At 44.1% G+C, this 26,443-nt stretch overlaps 1 protein-coding gene across 1 annotated transcript; it reads left to right on the top strand.

Moving 5' to 3' along the window:
- Positions 1-92: 92 nt before the first annotated feature.
- On the top strand, positions 93-25,457 carry LOC310987898 (BTB/POZ domain-containing protein 10-like; the record flags this gene model as incomplete). Its single annotated transcript, XM_083974367.1, has 8 exons — positions 93-220; positions 8,295-8,563; positions 9,445-9,766; positions 14,410-14,512; positions 18,292-18,412; positions 21,000-21,197; positions 23,447-23,557; positions 24,647-25,457. The coding sequence occupies 8 exons, from the start codon at positions 93-95 to the stop codon at positions 25,159-25,161; spliced, it is 1,767 nt and encodes a 588-aa protein (XP_083830493.1). The 3' UTR covers positions 25,162-25,457.
- Between the last annotated feature and the right edge of the window lie 986 nt (positions 25,458-26,443).

The following is a 26,443-nucleotide window of genomic DNA, read 5'->3' as shown; positions in this document are numbered from 1 at the left end:
GCCATCTTGTCTGACCTGATGTTCCGACAGCGACTCGAGGTCCGGGGGTTTTTAGTGCGCGATTTAAACGATGCTGATGAAGTTGCAAAGTAATGAGCGAGGATGCTGAAGCTGCCGGCAAGCCCGCTTTGTTCGCAGGAGCGCAAGGCTTTTGTGCCGCCGTCATCCCGCAGCTCATCCCCTGCTGCTTTGTCTTCACTTGGCCCGCTGACACCGACCGGTAGGTTCTGCACGTCCGCTGCTTTCCAAGCACCGAGGATTTAGCGCTGTCATTGTGTTACACGATGTTATACACTTTTTTTTTTAGTGCATGGCATTGCTCCTCGGTGTGATTCAGTGTGTAATTTACAACAGTGCCCCATAAAAGAAAATCACAGACTCTGACATCCACGCTGGGACTCCGTGGTGCTGAATAGAGTCTTTTCTGTATTTATCATAGATTATAATCTCATATAATCTCATATCTCAATCATAGTACTGTAATAAAGGGGCATTTCATTGTTTTTTCAGCTGCATATCTAGATTTCTTCCACAGAGCAGCTCTCCTGCCTTTGCCCATCAGTGTGTCGGTGTCAGCAGCCCCTAAATAATAGATGGGACCCTCACCCCTCGGGGCTCTCACCTCATGCTTTTAATAGACTGCCGTCTTGTGTCTTTATACTGTGCCTTTAGATGAGCTGTTAAAACTTCTCCTCCTCGTATTTTTTAACGCATCAAACCGACTCATGTACAGGCTTTCACTCAGCAAAGGGAAAAAGGGAAATTGAGGTATCATCAGGAGAGAGAGAGAGGAAGCCCCCGGTATCAGGAAACGTTAGCCCCCCTCCTCTCCTCCTCTCCTCTCCACTGCCACTGCCACCGCCGCCGTGTGAAATCTTGACCGCCGTAGATTTGCACGGCCATGTGAAAGATGAGAGGAGCTGCCGGCTGCGAGTGAAATATTGCCTCCTCAGCTCCTTTGTTCTTTCTGCCCCGCTGCTCCGGCCACTGGCTGCCTGCCTCCTGTTTGTTTGGAAGGACGACCTGCTTTTTAAAAAATATATATATATATTTGTGCTGCTCCTCTCTATGATCATTTCCTCATTTCTACTCTAACATTAAAAAACATTAACATCCCATTTAGACATTAAAACATGCATTTACGCTGTAAGTGTCGGCTGCAACACAACACATCAGTCATGTGTTGCGAGGTCATTTAAGGAGAGCTGGTTGTTTCATCAGTGGAATATTTAACCTTTTGTCTAATCAATAACAGACTCTTTGTCTTATTGTCTCGTGTGCTGTGTTTTTACACACTCGATGTGATGAAGTAGAAGTAGTGTCTGTGATATCGGTTCATCTCTGTCCATGTCAGTCGGTTCAACCTGAACACACTGAACCAGAGAGAGAGGAGTGTGTGTGCGTGTGTGTGTGCACATTTCTTCTTTTCCTCAGCTGCTGTTTTGACCTGTGTCTTATGTTCAAGGACGTTGGCAGAGTCAGACGGTGCAGCAGCTCTATAAGCTCAGCTGTTGTGAACGGGAAAAAGATGAAGCTCCTTGTTGGCTGATTTGATTCCTGCCATTTGATATTCAGAGGTTAACTGGCAGCCAGTGTGTTGATTGATTGATTGATTGATTGATTGATTGATTGATTGATTGATTGATTGATTGATTTTCTTAGCATGATAAGATCCTGTAGTTAAATATGGGGAGAGGGGGTTACATTAATGTTGATTGAGACCAAACTGATCGTTGACAATCTAAACAATAATTGATCCATGACCTTGACTGTGTGTTGTTGTGTGTGTGGGTGTGTGGGCGTTAGTGGGAATTAAAGGTGATGTGCAGTCGTCACACTGCTGCTGCATCGTGTTTGTTTTTTGGGGGGGCCTTGTTGCTACAGCTTGGTCTCTTTTCTGACTGGCTCTGCCCACCCAGACATTTCACCAATTAGCCACTCAATCAGGCCTTTAGTCAGCCGTCCGCCCGCCTGCCCGCCTGTCCGCCCGCCTGTCCGCCCGCCTGCCTGTCCGTCCGTCCACCCGCCCGGCCGGTCCTCACTTCACATCACATCACATCACATCCGCAGCTGCTCGGCCGTCCAGCACGTTGAGATGTCAGTCAGTATCCAGGGAGGCGTCTCTCATTATCGGCTTTTGAAGCTCTGCCAAAACGTACACAGCCTGTCCACTGCGCATGGAAACACAAGTCATTCATTAACAAATGTTCCTAACCCCGCACTGGATTAGTTTTTTTATATATATTGAGCTCTATATAACCACATCATGCAAAAACCTGGGTAATCCTTAAATTTACAGGCCGTTAATACGTGAAAATGTCAAAAAATAGCCAAGAAATAACAATTAATTGCGTCATAATGTCTAGAAATTTCGGTCAATTTCATAGTAATGAAATATAGCAAAGAAATAACAATTGATTGCGTAGAAATAGCCCAAATATCGGTCAATTGCAAGGACTTGGTGAAGAAAAATTCTGACCTTTCCCAAAAAATCACAAAAAGCATACAATCTTTATGAAACCTTTATGAAAAAAACCTGACTATGAAATTGACCATTATTTCTAGGCTATTTCTTGACATTACATCATAATTAATTGTTATTTCTTGGATATTTCTTGACATTATCACATCATTAACGGCCTGTAAATTAGGTCTAGTCTCAGCAAGCTCCATCATGGCTTCATGTTGTGTTGTGTTGGTTTATTCATGTGTATCCAGTTGTGTGCTGCTGTGCCGAGTATGAGGCAGCACTCTGGCCTCTTTTTTTATACGTCACTGACTCCATTTTTATAAAATAATAAAAATAAGTCCCCACCACCCGCCCCCTACCTGCTCCCATTTTTTCCATCTCACTGATGCCATTGCCTACAGTAGTAGTGGAGTCATCATCATATTTAACGGCGGCTCATCTCCAGAGAGCAGCTCCTCTCTTCATTAGTGAGACCTGGGAGTGTTTTTGGCCTCATAAGCTCAAAGCTATTGATCAGATGGGACGGCCACGCTGTCACAGTGGAAGTGAAACGGGCGCATTCATCAACATGACTGCAGGAATGTACGAAGGAGTATTAGGGCCAACCAAAAAAAAAAAAAAAAGCCAGCCAAAAAAAAAAAAAATCGGGGAAAAGGGGGAAAAAGCAGGCAAAAAAAAAATCGGCCCAAGAAAAAAAAAAAATCCGGCACCAAAAAAAAAAAAAAAACCAGGCGAAAAAAAAAAAATCCAGCACAAAAAAAAAAAAAAATGCAGAGGCTTGACCACGTACCACAACAAAGCGACAAGCGACTGACTGCTCTATGACAGCAGCAGAGTGACAGACAGGCTGCCAAACTCTGCAGCGCCATAAAAGTGAACAATAAAGCCGATTAACTTTGACTCAATGCCGGAGTATGACAATGAAAACAAGAAAACTTAAGCGGTAGGCCAGAATCGACCAACCCCTGCTGCTAACGTACAGCAATCAGCAATGCATGTTCTTCATTGCTGTCCCCCATATCTATGGCTGCCCCCCACACAAACACACACACACACAATCATTTATAAGTTACATAGAGACGTTATATGAGCTAACGTTTAGCGTGACTAAACGTTAACTGGAGACACCTCCGTGACTACACCACCGTGATCCAGGTCTCTGCCTCCTCCTGTAGTATTTACAAATACAAATACTATACAGGATAGACCTATCTCCTCTCCTCCTCTCCTGTAGTACTTGTAGTATTTACAAATACTACTACAAGAGCCTGTCTGTCACTCTGCTGCTGTCATAGAGCAGTCGGTCGCTTGTCGCTTTGTTGTGGTACGTGGTCAAGCCTCTGCATTTTTTTTTTTTGTGCTGGATTTTTTTTTTTTTTGCCTGGTTTTTTTTTTTTTTGGTGCTGGATTTTTTTTTTTTGTGCCGGATTTTTTTTCTTTTTGGCTGATTTTTTTTTTTTCTTGGGCCGTTTTTTTTTTTGCCTGCTTTTTCCCCCTTTTCCCCGATTTTTTTTTTTTTGGCTGGCTTTTTTTTTTGTATTGGTTGGCCCTAATACTCCTTCGTAGGAATGTCATGTATCATAACAGAATAATACTAAAATAAATGCAATAAGCTGTTTTGAGGAAATTATCAGTTTAATAATCACAGATAATAATCAGGCTTTATGCGATCAGGATTTTTCGGGCCGATCACCGATTAATGAGTTTTAATAAACCGATAACCGATCACGATCCGATCATTTGAGGGAGCAATATGTTGATTTATTTACTGTGTGTGTTTACCGAGTATCAACAAAAGTATTCTTAAGCAATTTTTGCCCCAAACTGACTGAGATGTAACGGTTAAACATCTAAACGACCTCTAAAGGGCATTCAAGGACTGGCCAATATAAGTTCAAAGTTCAGTCAGGACAAACACAAAGACATAAAAAAACACATTTAAACCAATAAGACGTGTCTATTTTGCTATGTTTGTTTAAAGCTAAACCAAGGCGTCTCATTGGTTTAAATTAGTTAGCAACATCATCACTAGAAAACAAACAAACGTGGAACTTTGGAGTAAATGAGACGGATAAAACACAAGCCATCTGCAAAACATTGATCAGATTGGTGAATAAAGACATTACAGCCAATCTGATAAATTGCCTACAATGCAAAATATTGGCAGATCCGATATAGCCGATCCTAAAAGCCTAATAATAATCGTTGCAGCCGACTGTAAATGTCCACGTGACCTTAAAAGACATTATAAGTACTTTTAAAACCGTCCATGTCCTTTTAATTCACTCTTCTGCGTTTAGATCTTTATATATTTACCATCATTTATTTAAAAAGTCAGCCCAACAAAAAGAATCAGACTCACTCACATGTGCGTTAATGCATGCATGAGGGAGTGTGTGTGTGTGTGTGTTAAAGTCCTCTCTGAAAATGGAGGGCAGGTGGTGTAACAGCTCTCTCTGGGCCGCTCTGCTCCTCCGACTCTGTAAAAACACTCGGAGAGCCACTCGAGGAGGCGTCGCCGGCTCGGAGGCATTGTGGGGTCGTTACCTATCAGAGAAAAAATCTCAGAGAAAAGAGCGCGTGAAGCCGAGTCCTGTTTGTTGTGCTTCACCTAAGTGAGTTCCTCCTCTCGCTCTGATTGTTTCACTCGGACTCGTCGCTCTCTAATGGATACTGGTGGCGGTGGCGTGTTTCTGTAGCTGCGAGCTGACGCTGGCGGTTTGGTTTGTTGTCGGTCCTGTTCCTGCAGCACTCAGCCTCCTGTAAAGGTTCACATGAGTTGACTGCAGACTTTTTTTTTTACAGGCTCTCTTCTAGTTCCACAGCTCGGCACGCAAAAAAATAAACCCTTTACCCCCGGAGCTTTTTTTTTTTTTTTTACTGCACAAGAGGTTGTGTGAGTGTGCCTAGAGAGAGTGGAGTCAGTGCAGCGGGTAATCTATCCACTTGTTCCATGAAGTCATGCATCAGTGCCCTTTGGTTTCTGTCTGATTAGTAATGTGTGATCCTACTTGAACTCCAAGTTGTGACCAAGTGCAAAAGTTGTGCAGCAGTTTGGGGTTCAGTCTTAACTTGGATTAAAAAAACACACACAAAAAACAAACATGAGAGAAGATATTTCCATTCCTTTAACTGTCTCTGCACGTCGGTCTGAAACTATATTACCACCCAGCAGTGAGCAGTTCATATACGTCGTCAGCCAGGGAGCGATCCGACTTCCTGCAAATAATCATCTTGACTGTTTCCATTGTTATATTGGTCTGGGGCACCAGAGCTGTATAATTAATTGAAATATAATTGAAATTGTAATATGGCGAGATGCAATATCCAAACCGCTGGAGCAGCAATTTCTTCTTCTTTTTTTTTGATTAAGGCAAAGCAAGTTTATTTGAATAACCCATTTTTACAAACAGTTTGTCTCAAAGGCTTTACACAGCATCATAACAACATCGTCTGGCCTTAGACCCTCACATCCACTGAGGAAAAACTCCCAAGAAGAAAGTGGGAGAGCGACAGACAAGAAATGGATCTTGTGTACAGACAAGAAACCAGTTTACAACATGTGATAATATGGTATAAACAGGGATGGTTCAGTCATGGAAAAGAAGGCAGGTGAAATGCTGCAACATTGTTGTGCATTACTTGCATCACGAGTGTTGTGTTGCCATAGTTGCCTACAAATCATATTCTCAAGATGTAGAGAAACATTTGTTTTGGTAAAAAATATTAATCATCATCATTTTAAAGTTATTCACAGTTAAAATGAAACACAAAGCCAACTGTTCAGCTGAAATCAGAATCACAAATGGCAATATCTGCTAAAATAACTGCATTAATGATAATGACAATGTGTAAAGTGTCAAAATATTAGCTTCTTACAGAATGAAGCTGAGCAAATGCAGAGGTTCCAGCTCCAAACACTAAAAGACTCAACTGTCGAGCAAAACAGTTGCTTTCCTAAAAGCAGCACGGGCGTTTTCCCCAAATCTCCCAGATGTGCAGCGGACACATTTGCTGTGTGATTGTCTCAACGGCCGAATCCTGAACAGATCATCACTGCTGCTGTAAACTACATCAAAACAAGATCCGTCCCAGGCAGGATTTTTATCCACAGTGTGCGAGGAGATGGGATCCATCCAGTCACACACTTATTCTGTTTAACAGTTAGTCCTGTCGTCTGTCACATGGGACGGTTTGAGTTGCAGGATGAGATCAGACTCTTCATACAGGAAGCAGATGAAGCTACATCATCATGATTGTAACAGTAACAACCTGGTCACAAACCCCCCGCGCTTCAGCTCCCACATTTGGGGAATAAAATCACATCATTCACCAGGAAACTGTAGACGTGAGAACAGGAAGTGAAATATCAGGAAAATATAGACTCATGTACAATCATTGATCATCGACACACTGATCCCACTTTGTGTTATAAACAATGTTTCCCACCAGTGCAGGTCAGGACTCTGCTAAATGCGGCCGATTCAGTAAAAAACAGCAGCTGCTGAGTTCAGCACTGCAGAACAGGAACAGCTCATCGATGTCGCCTCTGATCCAACAATGAGGCTGCAGTTTAACTCCCTGTGTCTCGTATCAAGGGACCAGTCTGAGGAGAAGAAAGTCCTCTGTCCTGTCCACACTCCCTCCTTCAGCCACGTCCCACCTGTGTCAATTTTTTTTGGCTGTCGTCCCAATTTCTGGCTGTTTTTTTGCAGAGTTATGCAGTTATGAGGCTGCTGCAGTGTCACGTTAAATTAGGTGACATGTTCCCTATTAAGGTTTTTTTTTGGTAAGATGCCAAACAGTTTTGCATCGATTGCAATATTTTTAAATAACAAGCTGTGAGCAAAGGCAAGAGAGACAGAAGTATGGACATTTTAAAGGTCCAGTGTGTAATAATTGTCAAGGTTTATTGGCAAAATCTGAATATAATACCCATGAATATATTGTTTAAGTGTGTAATCGCTGTAAAATAAAATTAGTTTGGTTTTCGTAGCCTTACAATTCTTCTTTTATATATACATATAGCAAGGGTCTTGCTTTTGAGAGTGTCGCCATCTTGCGCCGCCATGTTTGTATGGCAGCCCAAACGGGAAACCCAGCCAACCAGAGAGAGTGATTCGCGAGTTTTGAGTGTATAAATAAACCAACGAAAAAGAAGGAGGACAAAACAGCAGAGAGAGTGAATATGGTTTTATCTGAATGCTTAATGTCATCCCCCTCCATTTTACACACTGGACCTTTAAAAGAAGCACTGCTGTAAGATTTAAGAGCAATATAGTACAAGATTTATAAGATGTTACATAGGAGCTGTTCTGATGTTGGTAAACTGCAGCTATTAGTTGGATCATGTTAACCTGAGGGTTCTGGATGCTTCGTATCATACAGGTCGACTGCTTTTTATAGACACGTCGTAGGATTTTAAAATCCAACGGACAAAGGATGGGAAAATAATATCTCTATCTACAAAAGCGGAGCCCTGGAGAAAAGGGCCTTTGCTCCCTCCATCCATCTTTGAGAACTGCTGTCACTGAACGGTTTATTGTTGCCTCAAGGAAAGTTTCAGAAAAGTTGGCGCCAAGTTGGAAACCTGTCAGAGGAGTATTTGCTAGTCCAAGCTTCTTTTTTTTCAGGCCATGAAGTCCCAAAATATTACATAACCTCAATATTTAAAAGAGAAATACGTTTGCAAAGCAGGTTTTGAACATAACATGGTCGTTATTTTACAACAGTATCAAAACATTCATAAAAGAGAGACACAATAGTATTTAGCAGCATATTCAGGAAAAAAAAAATAATAACTGTGTTTTCTTATCTCCACCAGTGACTGTCAGTGTGGTTTGTCAGCGTTGGACTGCGACCACCACCAGCACCACCAGCAGCAGCAGCAGCAGGTCAACACCATGAGTCTGTACGGGTCCAGTGCCGGCGGCGGCGGTGCTGTCGGTGGCGCCAGAGAACGAGGAGGAGCCGAACATTACCGGGAACAACGGCGGCGCTCCAGCGACCGCTCGCGTGACTCCTCCCACGAGAGAGGAGAGAGCCAGCTGACGCCGTGCATCAGGAACGTCACGTCTCCCACACGGCAACATGGTGAGGGGAGGAGACGGAGAGAGTTTACTTACCAAACTGTTGTTGTAGGCTTAGAGGGATACTTCACCCAAAATCTATAATTCACCAATTTTCTACTCACCGTCATGCCAAGGAAGGGTTTGGAGAACTTTCAGAGTCATCAAAAAACACTTTAGGAGTTCCAGGGGGGGTCCGACTGGCAACGGATTTTCATATAATGGCGGCGGATGGAGTTCACTTTTGAATCGTCCAAAACACACACTATGAAACATCCAGATACCTCCATACTGCTCGTCTGCGCTGACCCAAGTGTCCTGAAGTCACCACATGAAAAAGTTGTTCGGAAGAAATTAATGTGATCTCTGTTTTTATCCTTGTTGTAGCAGTAGCTCCCAGGGGCTGCGTGAGATTTGCTGCCAGATGTTCTTCCGTGTTTACATCAAACATCCAATAGTTTACAACGACGAACGAACATCTCGCAGCAAATCTCGCGCATGCGCACAAACACAACAAAGCCACTGGGAGCTACTGCTACAACAAGGATAAAAACAGAGATCACATTATTTTTTTTCCGAACAACTTTTTCATGTGGCGGCTTCAAGACACTTGGGTCAGTACAGACGAGCAGTATGGAGGTATCTAGGTGTTTCATAGTGTGTGTTTTGGACGATTCAAAAGTGAACTCTATCCATGATATGAAAACCCGTTGCCAGCCGGACCCCCCCTGGAACTCCTAAAGCATTTTGATGACTCTTAAAGTTCTCCAAACCCTTCCTTGGCATGACGGTGAGTAGAAAATTGGTGATTTATCGATTTTTTTGGTGAAATATCCCTTTAAATGTTTGACTTGTGTTGATCCTCATGAGTCGTCCTCTCTCTCTCTCTCTCTTTCTCCCTGTCAGATCGCGACCGTGGAGACGAAGGCTCGTCCTCCAGGTCGTCCAGCCCACGTCCTCCCAGGGTTTCTCTCCCCTACTCCCACATCGGAGGCGCTCTGATCGGAGGACACATACCTCGGGCCCTGGGCCTCTCGGGGCTCGACCACCACCCCAAGAGCCTGGGCCAGGGCCCCTGCGACATGATCTACGTGTACGACCTCAGCGGTAAAGAGGGACACCGCAGCGGACTGAGACTGGCCGAGAGAGTGACGCTCATTGTGGACAACACGCGGTTCGTGGTGGACCCGGCCATCTTCACGGCTCAACCCAACACCATGCTGGGCAGGTAACCACCCACAGGGCCAGTCGACCAGTGTTGTTTATGTCATTTACATTTACATTTACATTTTCATTTTTCTTTGTGATTGATTTTTTTTATTATATTGTCAATTCATTACAACACACAAGTACATTCATCAAACAAAAACAGCCACGACGCAAGAATGGGAAAGAAACAAAAAACAACCCAGAACACCCACAAAAAGACTGTCTCCATATAGATATAAATAATTCTGTTGATTGTAGACGTGTAAACATGTAAACACGCACAAAACACAACAAAGACAATATTCTGACCCACCCCATGAAAAGCCAGACTTTTATATAAACATTTTTCTTACCTCCAGCTTGAATTAATTACATAAGACCACATACTTTCACTGAAAAGAAATATATTATGTATTATATTATGTTTTTCAGCCGATATAAAACTGCTACGAACAGAAGTCCTCCACAGATGGAAAAAACTCAGCCACAAATAGTTCATGTAATGATCCCCCAATCAAAAGAAGGATTTATGTAGAGTTACTTCATGGTTTCCATAGAGCCAACATATTGTATTTATTGATGTAGTCAAGATAGCACCTAACCCGAGACCGAGTCAAGACCGAGACCATTTTCAAGAACTTTAATGTATTCAATGCCAGTGCCAGTACTCATAATAATCATCTGGCTTGTTACATAACTCCTCAGCTGAAAGGAAAAGATTATTTCATATAAAATCTAAACCATATTTAATTTGAATTCAAACAAAGTTTTTCAGATGGTTACACAAGCAGATACTTTTGTAGAATAATTTTAAATATCTTAAAGTTATTGAACTACATTACATAAACCAAAAGTGAGTGAGTGACAGAGAGACATTTGCATTTAAAAAAAAAAAAAAAGATGTCACTGTCTGCAGCTGTGGTCTCGACTGGTCTAGAGAAAAAAGTCCAGCTCGACCAAGACTCATCTGCTCCTGTAAATTAAATTACTATAGTTTAATATCTGATAATTCAATGAAACGTAACATTTAGTTTCTCAAGAACATGACGGGGGTGTGATGAGTTTGGCTTTGGACAAATAAACGTTTGTTTTTCATCTTGTGAGGTTTTATAGTTTGTTGTACGTAGTATTCCTGTGTACCAGTGGAGTTCTGTGGATTATGAGATTATGAGTGTGCTTGATAAAATATAAGATCATTTGGGCATGTTTTCCTGTTTATTTATAGACACGTTACCAGAAACACGCCGTCCTCCCTCTCACTGCCCACAACCTATTGATAGAAGCGTGACGCTGTCCGTGGTGCTGAAGCTACAGACAGACTAATACAAACCCCTCATCTAATATTAACTCGTCTCCGATGCAAATATCAGCAGCTCTCGGGTCTGAAGAGACGCAGAGCGACCTCCGGTTCTCTGAGGAGAGGAACTGTCTGTTGTTGGAGTTCAATGTTGATCAGCGACCTTTGATTTCAAACCACGACACCAACAAGACACGGCAGCCGACACTGTTCAGAACCTGTGATGTTTAAAGAAGAAGGTTTTTATCTCTTTATTGGAGTTCAGACACTTGACGAGTCGGTGTCAAGGAGCATTGAACTAAAGCTGGTGGCAACAGACCAGTATTTGTATATGATAAAGGTTTAGATGTAAAAGTCTCACTGCAGCTTTGAAGCTTCAATAGGAAACGGTGGTAGAAATGTCTTCTTGTTTTCCGTCAGTCCTTTACACACCAGGGACGTAACGAATAAAAGACATGAAAATGCTAAATATTTCGCATCAAAACCATTCATACCTAACCGCACACATATGCACAACCACATCTAGGATTCACAAGGTCCCGATTTGATTCAATTCGATTTGATATTGATTCATTCAGTGACATTTTGGTTTTAATACCAGTTTTGCTCGATTATGAAAGAGATTTCCACAGAGCTAATGCTGCAAATTGTACAAAGATGGAACTCTCTAACCTGGTGCTTTATTAAAAATAATAATGTTAACATTAAAAATGGACTCAAAAGCAGTTGCATTAATGCACATTTATTTACCATGACCCACTCCACAGGTTTAACAGTCAATCGCACGAGAGTAACAGAGGAAATAGGAAATGGCATATGATAAAAGATCGATATCCGATCTCTCAAATGAAGAGCGATATGAATCGGAAAATCGATTTTTTAAAACCCAGCCCTATATGCGACTACTATAAACCCAAGTTTCGCTTCTTGTCGGGTGGTTCTTTGCCTTAAACCCGTACACAGGGATGCAAACAGCGCGCCGAAAAGCGAAACTCGCTTTTTTCATGACCAATTAGGTGACTTGTGTGAATCGTTCAGATCCGAAGAGTTTTTGTTTTTGGGAGGGGGGGGGGGGGGGGGGTCTCAGCGTCTCAGCTGGGGGGGGGGGGGGGGGGGGGGGGTCTCAGCTGGGGTCAGTAAAATGTTTTTCTAACAGGCTGACAGTGACAATCACGTGAAACTGAGGCGAACTCATTCATGGTTGTCTCTGGTTATAGCACATTATATAGGCCTATATGTCCATTACACACTTTTAGGCCTTAAAATGTCTTAAATTTGTTGAATTATTGTGTTCAAGACTTAAATAAGACAGCTCTTAAATTTTCGTATGCCCACCATGGGCGAGCATTTCGCTCGCATTTGCCCCTAAAAAAAAAAAAACATGTGTGAACCAGGAAAATCACAAAAAAGAAAGAGCACAACCTGCGATTGGTCAAAAACTACAAATCCCACAATCCTCTGGCCTCAACAATAACAGTAGTTAGTGTAAGTGAGGGAGAGTGGAGCTGTCGGTGAAAAGAGGAAACAACGCCACGTCTGGTCCTGTTCTATGTTGTTCGTTCACACCGTCACCGTTTATTCGTTACGTCCGCGGTGTAAAAGGCCGTGACGCAAAGACGCGATTAGGCGCGAGACGCGGTATACGCGACTTTTTTTTTTTGCGACGCAATACACCCGATTCTTTTATGGCGACGGGACCCTCGCGTCTTCGTCTATTTCATCGTGTTTGGTGGGAAGACCCAAAGGGGCTTCCCACTCAAACACGAGGAACGCTTTTTTTTCGCGCGAGCTTTTACGCGCAACCAAACGCGAGATACGCGAGATACGCGAATTAGCGCTCGTTTTCACTCGTTTCAAAAAAAAATTTCACTACAACAATTTTTTTTTTTTTTTTTCTTTTTCAAAGGAGGTTAAATCGAAAGCAACTGGACTTAGTTATTTACTTATTATAACTAAGTCCAGTTGCTTTCGATTTAACCTCATTTGAAAAAAAAGTCTAGGAAGACGTTTCACCTCTCATCCAAGAGGCTTCATCAGTTCATCATGTAGCATCTGACCAGGCTGGGACTGGTCCAACTATCTGGTGTGGAGACTCAGTATAAGTCCAGTTGCTTTCGATTTAACCTCCTTTGAAATACTATGACCTGGACAAATGAGAATATGCACAGGCCTACAACAACATTTCTGCTCTCACCAACCATGGTTGAGGTCACAACGCTGCGCTGTAGCTGCTCTGGAAGTCCGAGACACTGAGGCCAAACGCCGTCGCTTCTGGTCCATGAGACATGTCATGTGACAGCGGGGCAGAGCTGCAGCTGCTGTGCTGTGATGGACCTGATCAGACTGGTGGTGGTCCACAGTCAATCAGTCCCAGAGCCTTCCTATTCACCTCCAATGTAGACGCGACGTGCGCGCTCGTTACCCAAAGCGGCGCGTATCCGCGTGCATTCGGTGCGACGGCGCTGCCGTTTTCCCCCCGTGCATGTCCGTTGCTGTGTCAGGCAGGTGTCTCCCACGGAGCTCTGCCCCGTTTCAGAGGTGAAGGAGAGACGTTGCCTCCGCGATGTAGAATGTGTTCAATTAAAGTGAAACTAACATTATATAGGCCTATATGTCCATTACACACTGAATGGGATGTTAAATCCCATGTCTTTATTTCTTCAGTTTATTTTAATAGTAATAATTATGACTAACATTCAGTGAAGACCTAAAAATCAGTATCTCCAAAATTGAAATATTGCAATGGTTTTTATTTTTTTAAAGCATTTTTAATATAGAAATGTTGGCCTTCTGAAAACTGTCCATCTATATGCACTCAATACTTGGTTGGGGTTGAACTACTGGAAATAGACTTTTCTGTGATATTGTTAATGGTGAGCACCCCCCCCCCCCCCCAGGACAATTCCTCTCTTTTTTGGTCCTGACCCGTTTGCATCCCTGCGTACAACACACACCTACTGGTTGATCATCCCTCACATATTCAACAGCAGTTTGTTCACCTGCTGTGTCGCTGTCGTCTTGTTCCCAACTCTACGACCTCCAACAGCAGCAGCTCGCTGTCTGATCTCTGTCCCGACGGCCCAGCTGTTCACCGATGCTTCGCCACGCATCGTCCTTCACTTCGTTGTCTTTGTAATGTTTGTCAAACAAGACAAGCATCAAGTTGTGTGTAGGGTTGTAAATGCAACACGCAACATGATTGGTTGATGCGTTTAGTTGCCTGGCAGAAGAAAGCTCAGAAAAATCAACCTCACTCCGAAAAAAAAAAAAATGTATGTCACCTTTTCGCTGTGTGAAGGGAATTTGAAAGGGAAAAAAATTGACCTGTGTATAAGGGCCGTTCCTCATCATGTGTGTGTTTTCAGGATGTTCGGTTCGGGCCGAGACAACAACTTCACGCGGCCAAATGAGAAGGGAGAGTTCGAGGTGGCCGACGGCATCAGCTCCACCGTCTTCAGAGCCATCTTGGTGAGTTTCTTGTCTCTTTTGCCCTTTACGTCTCTTTTTGTCTCAGTTTCTTGCAGCTTTTCTCTCTTCCCACTTCGTTACACTGTTCTCCTCGGTTGCCCTTTCTCCTCTCCCCTCCCTCCCTCTGTCTCTCTTTTCTTTATTCTCTTACTTACCATGGCCCCGTCTTTCATCTTCCCCTCCTATGTCTTACTTTCCTGATCTTTTTATCCTCATCTTTATTCCTCTCTTCTTCTATACCTCCTCTCTCTCTCTGTGGCCCAGTGAGTTCAGAGCCTTGGTGAAATATACAGCAGAGTCAGACTGCACTGGTTTATTCATCCTCTAATCCGTCGACTGCCCATCAGCTCGGTCTTTAGATGGAAATCCTCCTGTTAGGAATCTGGCTTCAGTGGCTTTAGAGAGTCTCCAGATATGAACGATTGATCGTTTATCTGCTTATTATTTTATCTATTGCGTTGTTTATTTCTTCTCTCCTCACAGTCTGAGGTGGGAAAAGAAAGAGAAAAGGTGTAAAAGCTGCTCAGTCGTTAAAAGATGTGCTGAGGTACTGCTGCAGAGAGACTGTTGGAGTGAGAAAGAAAGAAGAAAAATAGAAAATCAAGCTCCACTATTTTGTTAAATTAAGCACTTAACTCATTGAGTGCCGCGCTCCTTTCCAAAGTTTTAGTCAAGTGTACCGGCAATTTAGACCATTTTTGACTTTTTATGTAGAGCCACAGTGTATTCTATATTATTGCCACCAACACATACTGTGGCTCAATTGAAAGGTTTAACTTAATGCTTCAAGTGGCCACAAACCGTTTGTTTCTACGTGCCTCCGTTCCTGAGAAAAGTCAAGCTAAACATGGCTGGGTTTCACCAAAATCCCTCCTTTTTTTCTAGAAAAGGAGATAGAGCGTCTTTTATGAAAGGTGCGCTGTTTGTGTCTGTCGCTCTTCTCACACTCGCATTTCTGGATCAAAGGGCTCGTATAAGATAAATATATACAACAATGGTTGTTCTATTCACAAAACCACCAGCGGGGGCGGGGGGGGCGCCACTAAACAACAATAACACAGACGCACCGTGCCGTGTCACAGCTTCTCGCCGCGGAACGTGAGGGTCAGTCGGCCACCGCGGCTCGGGAAGACCGGTCCCGCCGGTGGTCGCGGTCCTTCTGTGGTACGGGTCGGTGATGCCGGTCTGCTTTGGCCCAGAGACCATCAGATTTTACCGCGGGGGGACTTTGGGGAGGACACGGTGTTGCTCCAGCTGAAGACCGGGCGGACTGTCGGCTGAGAGCTTCCTGTTTCTGCTCCGAGCAGCTCGAGCAGCTGGAGCAGCAGCGCAGTGAGAGCAGAGCAGCTGCGCTGCATCTGCATGCAGAACTCGTTTGCAGAAGCCGAGTTATGATAAAAACTTCCAGATCATGAGCTGTCATGTGACTTTGATCGTCATCTATTTCAGTTCTCCTCGTCGTAGAGTCCCCAAATTTACATATAATGTGTATTAAAGTGTCTATTTTCATAATTTAAAAAAAAAGCAAAAAACGTAAAATTACGTTGTTGGCACTCAACGCATGGGAACGAAAAACGAGAAATTACGTGGTTGGCACTCAATGAGTTAATTACATTTTGTCAAGAGCCCTTTGTTATCTAGGTGTTGCTGCTATTTTTCTTAAAATTATAAAATAACATGTAGTTACATTTTACTGTTAAAGGGTCAGGGAGTTAGCATCTTCTTATTTAGTCCACAATGAGTTGATCTACGTTGAGTTGACTGGGACTTTCAGCTGTGGTCGAGCAGATGTGATATTATAAAGCTGTGTCTGTACGTGAAGGATCCTGAACAGGTGGATCACTCAGGTTTCAGTGCATGAATCTGTGGATGTTTAACTCTGAACTTTAACATTTATTTATCATAAATCAACATTTATTATTGTTTCAAATCAAATGGACTGAAAATGAGTGAAAACAAGGCAATGTTGGCTGATTATAAACGGCTCTAGGGATGTCATTATCAGACTTATCTGTGTATTTTGGCCGTTAGTTATCTGCCAGTATCGGGCCGATAATTATCTTTACCGATAGTTATTATCATGCATCCCCAGTCAGGATGCACAATACAACTTTGTGCCTTCTTCCTGACAAGCTGCTTCTTTAACACCGAACCCAAATCACTCAGCTGAACTCTCACAATGCTGTGCAATCTGTTCTTGTCTTTTTTTAAACAACCCATGGAACCAACATATAAAAGAAAATGTAAGATGACTTTCAATAAAAGAACGATAAAAAATATAAACCAGAAATAAAATAACCCAGAAAGCATCTTAAAACAGAATTATATGAAGATTCAAGCAGTTTTTGGTATTCTGACAACAACAAGGTCCATCTTCTTCACCGGCTCAGAGTGGAACAGGCTCCGGTGATTACCGTAGTGCGGATGTCGAAGCCTCGTTTCATTTGATGTTGATAGGAAAACAAAACATGGCAGCGGCACAGAGACGTCAGAGAGTCACAGGAGGCAGAGCAGCAACACAACACACTCCTCTGTCAGAGAGAGAGGGAAGGAGAGAGAGGGAAGGAGAGAGAGAGAGAAAGAGGCCTCGGAAATGTTTCTGGCAAACGGCGAATCGTTTCCATTTGGACCGACGTTATTACAGAGGAGGAGCTGATGAGTCGTTAACTGTGGTTTTGCTGATCTAATGGGCTGGTGGCCGGAGTGTGTGTTTGTCACTGGGCTTTAAACACAAGAGGAGGAAGAGGAAGAGGAGGAGGAGGAGGAGGCGGGAGGAAGAGGAGGAGGAGAGAGGAAGGGGAGAGAGGAGGAAGAATAGGGAGGAAGAGGTGGAGGAGAAAGAGGGAGGAAGAAGAGGAGGAGGAATAGGAGGAATAGAAGGAAGAGGAGGAGGAAGAAGAGGGAAGAAGAGGTGGAGAAGGAAGAGGAGGAGGAAGAAGAGGGAGGAAGAGGTGGAGGAGGAAGAAGAGGAAGAGGAGGAGGAATAGAAGGAGGAAGAGGAGGGAGAAGGAAGAGGGAGGAAGAAGAGGAGGAAGAGGAGGAGGAATAGAAGGAGGAGGAAGAGGTGGAGGAGGAAGAGGAGGAGGAGGAGGAGGAATAGGAGGAGGAGGAGGGAGGAGGAAGAAGAGGAGGAAGAAGAGGAGGAATAGGAGGAAGAGGATGAGAGGGAGGAGGAGGAGGAAGAGGAAGAGGAGGAATAGAAGGAGAAAGAGAGGAGGAGGGAGGAAGAGGAGGATGAATAAGAGGAGGAGGGAGGAGGAGGAAGAGGAGGAGGCTGGTTCTGCTGCCCCGCGGCCTCGTGGGAAAGCGTCCGGCGTGATCGTCTCACATGACACAGAGAGAGAGGATGGAAAGTGGAGCAGGGAGGGTTCTCTCTCTCTCTCTCTCTCTCTCTCTCTCTCATTCTCTCTCTCTCTCTTTTCTCTCTCTCTCTCTCTGCTGTGACGTTGCTCACTTTTACTTTCATCTCTGCTCGCTCTTCATCCCTCCCCCTCCTCTTCCTCATCCCTCTCTCTCTCTCTCTCTCTCTCCCTCTGCTCAGCCTGTGTGAGTGGAGCTGAATCAATAATGGCGTCTTGTTTTTTCTCCCCTGCTGCTCGTGTGTGCATGTGAACGTCCGCCATTTATCCATTCCCCTGTGTGTGTGTGTGTGTGTGTGTGTGTGCATACACTTGTTTGTGTGTGTTTGTGTGTGTCGCTCGCTCGCTCGCATGCGGGGGCGTGTGCGTGCGTGCGTGCGTGTGCGTGTGTGTGTGTGTGCGCGCTGCTGAAAATGGCAGGATTACTACAAGTCGGGGATAATCCGCTGTCCTGATGGCGTTTCCATTCCCGAGCTGCGGGAGGCATGTGACTACCTCTGTATCTCCTTCAACTACAGCACCATCAAGTGCAGAGACCTCAGTGAGTATACACACCTCGCACACACACACACACACACACACACACACACACACACATCGTTCACACACACACTTCGTCTCGTAGTTTCTGCTGGTTTAGCTGCTGCTAGCGTCTCCGGTCTGAACCGAAGCTTTTGTGTAGTTGGTTCACTTAGTTTGGTGAGAGTGGAGCTCTGTTGTTGTTGTGGTTGTGTAACTGCACCACAGTAGAGTCACACACACACACACACACACACACACACACACAGCTCATCACTGTAAACGTTGTGTGAGAGTCCGACGCAGCTTTGTATTCACAGCCGATGCACCTGTGTCGTGTGTGTGTGTGTGTGTGTGTCATTACATCATGCTACATGTGTGCGTTCTGGATGTTTCTGTTGTTGTTGTTGGTACCTTTTATTTGTGTGTTTGTGTGTGTGTGGGAGGTGGAGCCTGAGCCTGCTCCTGTGTGTGGCTGTGTGTGTGGCTGTGTGTGTGTGGCTGTGTGTGGCTATGTGTGGCTGTAAGTAGGTCATGATTAGCTGGGAAATGAAGTGGTTGCTATGGTGAAAGCCAAACAAACGTGAGCAGGTTTCACTCTCTGGTTCAGCTGCTGGTTTTAGTTTGAAGCGTTTGAAGCGTTGAGGACGGTTTCAGACGTTAAAGCAGCTCCGCAGGCAGAGAAGGTGATGATGATGATGATGATGATGATAATAATAATATTTAGGTCACGGCTGCTGCAGAGCTTTGCTGTTTGAGTCTCATGATGAGCAGAGAAACCAGGAAGAACCGAGTCGTTGTGTCGTTAACTTGGAGCTAAATCACAGTTTTACAGCACGAGGGAAATTAAACCAGGACGAGTTCATTGATCGACTCGTGGCTCTGGAAAACCTCAGTGATCAGTGTTCGGCTGCTTCACTCAACTGTGTGGAGTTTTCTTCTTGTGAACAGTTTGTTGTTTATCATCCACATTTAACACATTTCTTTCCTCCATAAAAAACATTTTCCATAAAAGCTTCATTGTTCACGTCCATGTTTAGATCCTCACAGGCGTCTTCTTCTTCTTCCTGTTATATAATCATTACATAAGGTTGGTCCGGTCGATACATCGTCTCTTTAAGCACAACAACACTAACACAACCTGTGTTTTGGTGTCAGAGTGCTGTGTTATTTTAAGGAAGCACGATAATAACTCTTGTTTTTTCCACCGATACTGATACGAATACCAATATCCTCCTGCTTCACATAACCGATACTGATAACATTTTTAAAAGTTTATATCCACACTTGAGGTTAAGAAAGGCAAAGATTTAGAGAGTAAAGGTGAATTATACTTTATAGCTCTGCATACAACTGCCATCACTACTGTTGTAATCACAACAAAAACAAGAACAGTTATGACTGAGAATTAAAATCAATATTTATTATTGTTTAAATCACACAGGCTGAAAATGAGTGAAATCAAGGTGATGTTGGCTCTAGTGCTGCATTATCTGACTTATCTGTGTGTTTTGGCCGATAATTATCAGTTACTATCGGACCGATAATTATCTGTATCGATAGTTATCGTGCATCCATAGTTGTTTTACAAAGGACTGAAAAACATTTGTGATCAGCTGATCCTCTCCAATCCAATCTACTCTCTAAGAATCTGAAACAAGCTGCTAGAAAACTCAGATATCTAAAAGCAGAGTGTGAAACTCAGTTTATTTCACTCTGTTTGAATGTGTGGTATTTTTTTTTGCATGAATGCGTCTCTCTTTCACCTTTTTTGTTGCATCTGATTTCATCAAATCAGGTTAAAAACTGTTTATACTCATTATTAGAAATAATAATGATCTCAGGTGAATTTTATTTTCACCTGAGATGAATGAAGAAGACACTTTATTTATGTGAGAGACAACTCAGTGTGCTTCACAACATAAAATACACAAATAAGCAAACTAAGCAGAATACAAAAATATAAAAATAAAAATAAACAGAGCAGTAAACTGCGCAGATATGAACAGAAATATGTATGTTGGTGACTAGAGAGTGCAAAAAGAAATGTCTGGAGTCTGTTGTTGACCGTACTGATGGTTGAGACACTTCTAATATTGACAACTAAATGCTGATTCAACTGATTTTGGTTTTGATTCGGAGGACGACAATGATGACCTGAGACATCTTGATGGAGTATGTGGATTGGGAAGTGCTGTGATGTAATTTGTAGCGGGGACATTTAATACTTTACAGACAGTTTAAAATATTTTTACTGTAGCATCTTCTTCTTTACTTCCTCAAAAGTAACAAGGTCAAGGCAGCTGTTTAGTTTCAGGTTGTAAAATCAAAACACAGGAGAAGTTTATTTGCTGTAACTGAACCTCACGTTGTTTCTAACTCAGAGTTTGTGTTTCGCTGGTCGGAGGAAAAGTTTCAGTTTCATTTTTATCGGTTTTATTGAACATGTCAAGAATAAAACAAAACCCCCAAAAATTATAATCAAAAGCATATAAGCAATACTAAAGTTTAAAGAACAGTCAAACCCAAATCTCTCCGAAGCCTATAATCAACACCTTAATCATCATGTTCAAAACTCTGACTCTGGTCTCGGTGGTTTCTGTCCTCAGGCGCCCTGATGCACGAGCTGTCCAACGACGGAGCGCGGCGTCAGTTCGAGTGCTACCTGGAGGAGATGGTGCTGCCGCTGATGGTGGCCAGCGCGCAGAGCGGAGAGCGGGAGTGTCACGTGGTGGTGCTGACGGACGACGACGTGGTGGACTGGGACGAGGAGTATCCCCCGCAGATGGGAGAGGAGTACTCGCAGAGTAAGACGCCGACACTCCGTAGATTTAGATTTAGTTTCTGGATTAACCCTCGAGTCGACCCTGTCTGTCAGCCGGACGCCGGCTCGTTGCAGGGGTCAGAGGGTCAGGAGAAGGATTCCTGCTGAGTCGCTGTTACTGTCAGACTCTTTCTGAAGTGGATACATGATGTGAATTTTTCTCTTCAGGCTGTTAGAAAGAAGAAACTTTAAACCAGTAAGAAAAATCTGCTCCCACTTTATAACAGACGACTAAAAACCCTCTACATGAGCTTCACTGACCCGATTAACTCACATCGTCTCTGTTGGTTCTGGTAAATACTGACGAGACATGTCCACTGTTTTTTGCCTCTTTTATCAGATAAGAGTCACTTCTGATAGAACAGGTAAATAGCTCCACTAGTTCTGTGTCTCAATTCAAATACTTCCTCACTTACACTAACTATTTTGAGTGTGTAAGTGCGTTCACACTTTCAAGTTCTTACACTACACAGTGTACTGTAAGAACCCGGATGTTGCACTCCTAACAGCCAAAAAGTTGAGTGTGGAACAATGGACACTTCCCACCCTGGATACTTTATTATCCACCATGGTGGAAAAAAAAACACAAATTTCATCAGAAGCTCAGTTAAAAACACAATTAAACAAATAAAATAAATAAATATAGGAAAGAAAGAAAGAAAAAAAAGGTTGCCATCTTGGCTACATAGCGAGCTATAATAATAATCAACATACTGGTAGGCCAATATTTTCTGCCAGTAAGAGGAGCCAGCTGATTATAAGTAAGGCGTTCATTATCGCTAATTGAAATTACAAACCAAACAAGCCGGTAGATGTGTTGACGGGCGAAAACAAAAAAGAAGACGTTGGTTGTGATCGTCAGTTTCTAGTGCACGGCGACAGTATTCATTTGAGACACTAACACCAACTGTCACAACTCGAGCACATTGGGTAGATGTTATACTACATGACAGTGAACTCATGGAAATGTCCAAGCTTAGTTCACACGTTGGTCTGAACTGTTCACCAGCGGTCGAAGCTTCCAGGTTCAGGAATGAATGAATTAATTAATTAATTAATTTATATTTATTAACATGTCGTGCACCAATTAAGGCGCCCAGCCTATAAGGGCTTACAAGACACATTATCATCACATCCAGACACCAAACAAAATAATCAGAGCACAGACAAAACCAAACAAAAACAAAAACAGAAACCACATGGAGTTCACATAAATAATTCACCTCTTCTTTTTGACCAGGCATTTTTCATGAAAGTAGCTATAGTAAAGACTTCTTTTCTGAAGAACCATTCCAACTTTACCTCATCATCAACCCAAAACAACTCCGGTTTCACATTTTGCATTTTCTGAAACAAAAACTGCCTGGCTTCGTCATATAACGGACAATGAAACACAAAATGCAGTTCATCCTCAATTACATTTAGATTACATAATGTGCATAGTCTTTCATCCTCAGGTACTGAGTTAAACCTACCAACTTCTATTGCCAGAGGGAGAATCCCAGCCCTCAACTGGGCACATAAAGATCTCTTGGATCTATCCAATGGCAAAGTCACATAGGGTTCTGGACAATATACATTTTTCAATTGGCAATAGGTTCTGAGCTTTGGTTTAAGCCAGATATCATTAGCCCATTTTTCTTTATAGTCAAGAAATAACTTATGTTTCACAAAATTAACATTACAACGCAAACCATTAGTGAAAATATGTTGTTGATCAGCCTCGCTAAAAATAGTTTTCATGTCTGTTTGGAGCTGGTTAGTGAATTAGTGAATATGTGTTGAAGTATTCAGAGCCATAAAGAGGGTTTGGGTTTTACACTGATGTTTACAGCGGACTACTAACTCTTATAATGACTAATACAGTTGACACAACACTTTATCCATGTGTTCTATTAATTGCTCATTGTCAAACTGATATAACATCTGGTATTAGAGCCATATTTGCATATTTTGTTTGATCATTATTATCATTAATATTATTGCACATAGCTGCTAAGATGAGGTTCATAATTTAATTTGACTGTTTGATTATTCTATATATTATTCTATATTCATTGTGTTTATTGTAATGAGCCACCTCCCAGGAAATGATGACACAAAAGGGGAGAGTGGAACAGCTGGTTCAGATGAGACAGGACAGGTTGTTGTTATCAATGCCCTGTAATTGATCTATAAAAACACATGTAACTGCAGCTGCCTCATGTCCTGACGTCTCGTCCTGTCCCACAGTCATCTACAGCACCAAGCTCTACCGCTTCTTCAAGTACATCGAGAACAGAGACGTGGCCAAGTCGGTGCTGAAGGACCGAGGACTCAAGAAGATCCGCCTGGGAATCGAAGGTACACCGTCGTCCACAGTGGTTTCTTCCTCTTCTTCTTGCTCTACTTCTACTTACTATAACAACGTGTGGAGCGGTAACTGTGTCTGCTCCAGATACGAGTTTCAGAAACTTCACAGTCTGAACACAACACACGTCTGCAGTCAGGAGGTTTAGTAACTGGGTCAGAGCAGAGCGTCTCACAACGGGAGTTTGTGTAGATCTTTGTCCTCGGCCGTCAGTCCTCACAGTTCGCCTCGAGAAGAACAACAACAAACCCAGAAGAATATGTTCACTGATGTAACTTGTTAAAGGGATAGTTCAACATTTTGGCAAATTGGCCCATTGCCATAATCCCTATAGTCATAGCAGCAGTAGGTTCGTTACCTTTAATTGTCGGTGCAAGGTATTTTTAGAACGGCGGAGCAGAGCCGCGAGCTGCTCAGAGCTACGCTACGGAGGCTCATGGGATTTCTTGGTTTCCCTCATCAAACTCATCAAATACACAATCCAACAACTCCAAAACGCTCTGGTGGACAAGTTGTGACCTGCACATTCACCACGCTATGAGATAATAACAGAACGTTACCAGACAGAGTTGTTTCAGAGGGAAATACAGAGACTGTTTGCTGAAAAACTGTCCCTGAAGGCAACGCGCATCAGCGGTTTTGCATGAATTTCCCTCTAAAACAACGCTGTGTGGTAACGTTCTGTTATTATCTCATAGCGTGGTGAATGTGCAGGTCACAACTTGTCCACCAGAGCGTTTTGGAGTTGTTGGATTGTGTATTTGATGAGTTTGATGAGGGAAACCAAGAAATCCCATGAGCCTCCGTAGCGTAGCTCTGAGCAGCTAACAAATAGCTTGCACCGACAATTAAAGGTAAGGAACCTACTGCTATGACTATAGGGATTATGGCAATGGGCCAATTTGCCAAAATGTTGAACTATCCCTTTACTTATTATAAAGTGTTGCTTAACAAGGTTAAAAAGGGAACGGGACATAAGACTTGGTGTTAGATAAACGACAGTCGAACCTCAGAACGTTTCCTTTCCTCTCCAAAGTCAAAGCCGTGTTTGTTTCCTGACCCGCTGCTCTGCTCCTCGCCAGGTTACCCGACGTACAAGGAGAAGGTGAAGCGGCGCCCCGGCGGTCGCCCGGAGGTCATCTACAACTACGTGCAGCGTCCGTTCATCCGCATGTCGTGGGAGAAGGAGGAGGGGAAGAGCCGCCACGTCGACTTCCAGTGCGTCAAGTCCAAGTCCACCACCAACCTCGCCGCCGCCGCCGCCGACATCCCGCAGGACCAGCTGGTGGTCATGCAGCCGCCCGGCCCGCAGGTCGACGAGCTGGACACTCTGCCGCCGCCCGCGTCCACCGCCGGTGACCCCCTCCCCCTCCCCCACCCACACCTCCAGCCAGCGGCGCTCGGACCTGGGCCGGCGCTGGAGAGCAACACGAGCCCTCAACCACCGCCACCGCCGCCGCCGTTGCCGTTAGCGTTGGCCCACGAGGCTCAGGACAGTCTGGCCCACGGCAACCAGCAGCAGCAGCACGGCAACAGCTACACTCAGGCCACGTACCACTACGAGCCGGACCCCGACACGCCGTCACCGTCCGCATGAGACCGGTGGCACACACACACACACACACACACACACACACACACACACACACACACACACACACTCCTCCCTGTCTGTGTTCACACTGTCGGCAACAACACTTTATTATTACGTCATTACATTTCATTCATTCATCCGGCGCTGGAATCTCCTACACTGGGACGAAGCACTTGAACGCAGCACGACACAGAGAAACCTGATTGGACGATGAATTTGAAGCTTAAAACTCCACGAGAATGTTGAGGCCACTTGTTGCTCCCAGTGTGAACACAAACTCTCCTCCTCTTCTTCTTCCTCTTCCTCCTCCTCTTCCCTCTTTCTCCCTCCTCCTCTTCCTCTTTCTCTCTCCTTCTCTTCCTCTTTCTCTCTCCTTCTCTTCCTCTTCTTCCTCTTCCTCCCACCTCCTCTTCCCTCCTCTTCTTCCTCCTCTTCCTCTTTCTCCCTCCTCCTCTTCCTCTCTTCTTCTCTTCCTCTTCTTCCTCTTCCTCCCACCTCCTCTTCGTCCTTCTTCCTCCTCCTCTTCCCTCCTCTTCTTCCTCCTCTTCCTGCTGTACTCCCCCCTTTTCCTCTTCCTCCCTCCTCCTCTTCCTCCCTCCTCCTCTTTCCTCTTCCTCCTCCTCTTCCCTCCTCTTCTTCCTCCTCTACTCCCCCATTTTCCTCCTCCTCCCTCCTCTTCTTTCTCCCTCCTCCTCCCTCCTCTTCTTCCTCTTCCTCCTCCTCTTCTTTCTCCCTCCTCCCCCTCCTCCTCTACTTCCTCCTCTACTCCCCACCTTTTCCTCTTCCTCCCTCCTCCTTTTCCTTCTTCCTCCTCTACTTCCTCCTCCTCTACTGCCCCCTTTTTCCTCTTCCTTCCTCCACCTCTTCCCTCCTCCTCCTCCTCTACTCCCCCCCTTTACCTCTTCCTCCCTCCTCATCCTCCTCTACTCCTCCCCTTTACCTCTTCCTCCTCCCCCCTCCCTCCCTCCCTCCTCCTCTTTCCTCTTCCTCCCTCCTCCTCCCTACTCCCCCACCCCCTCCTGAGTGGCGACACACCACTTTGCCTTCTGTCGCCTGCTGCAGCCTTTTCTTCTCCTCACACAGCGTCCGAATGAACGAGAGCTGCTCGGCCGACGAGAGACAAAAACAACTACAACAACAAAATAAAAAAAGCACATCGGCCTCGTCGCTCGTCGTCGGCTTCTCGTTTCTGTGTCCAGAGGAGAAGAAGTCGGTTGTTTCTTCTTTTTTATTTCTCATTTCAAAGGAGCATGTCGTGTGTGTCGTACTGAACTGAACTGGACTT

Source organism: Trachurus trachurus (genome assembly GCF_905171665.1).
Source record: "Trachurus trachurus genome assembly, chromosome: 6".
Lineage (NCBI taxonomy): Eukaryota > Metazoa > Chordata > Actinopteri > Carangiformes > Carangidae > Trachurus > Trachurus trachurus.
Note: the sequence above shows the minus strand (reverse complement) of the source record. Positions and strands in the feature narration are given on the sequence as shown.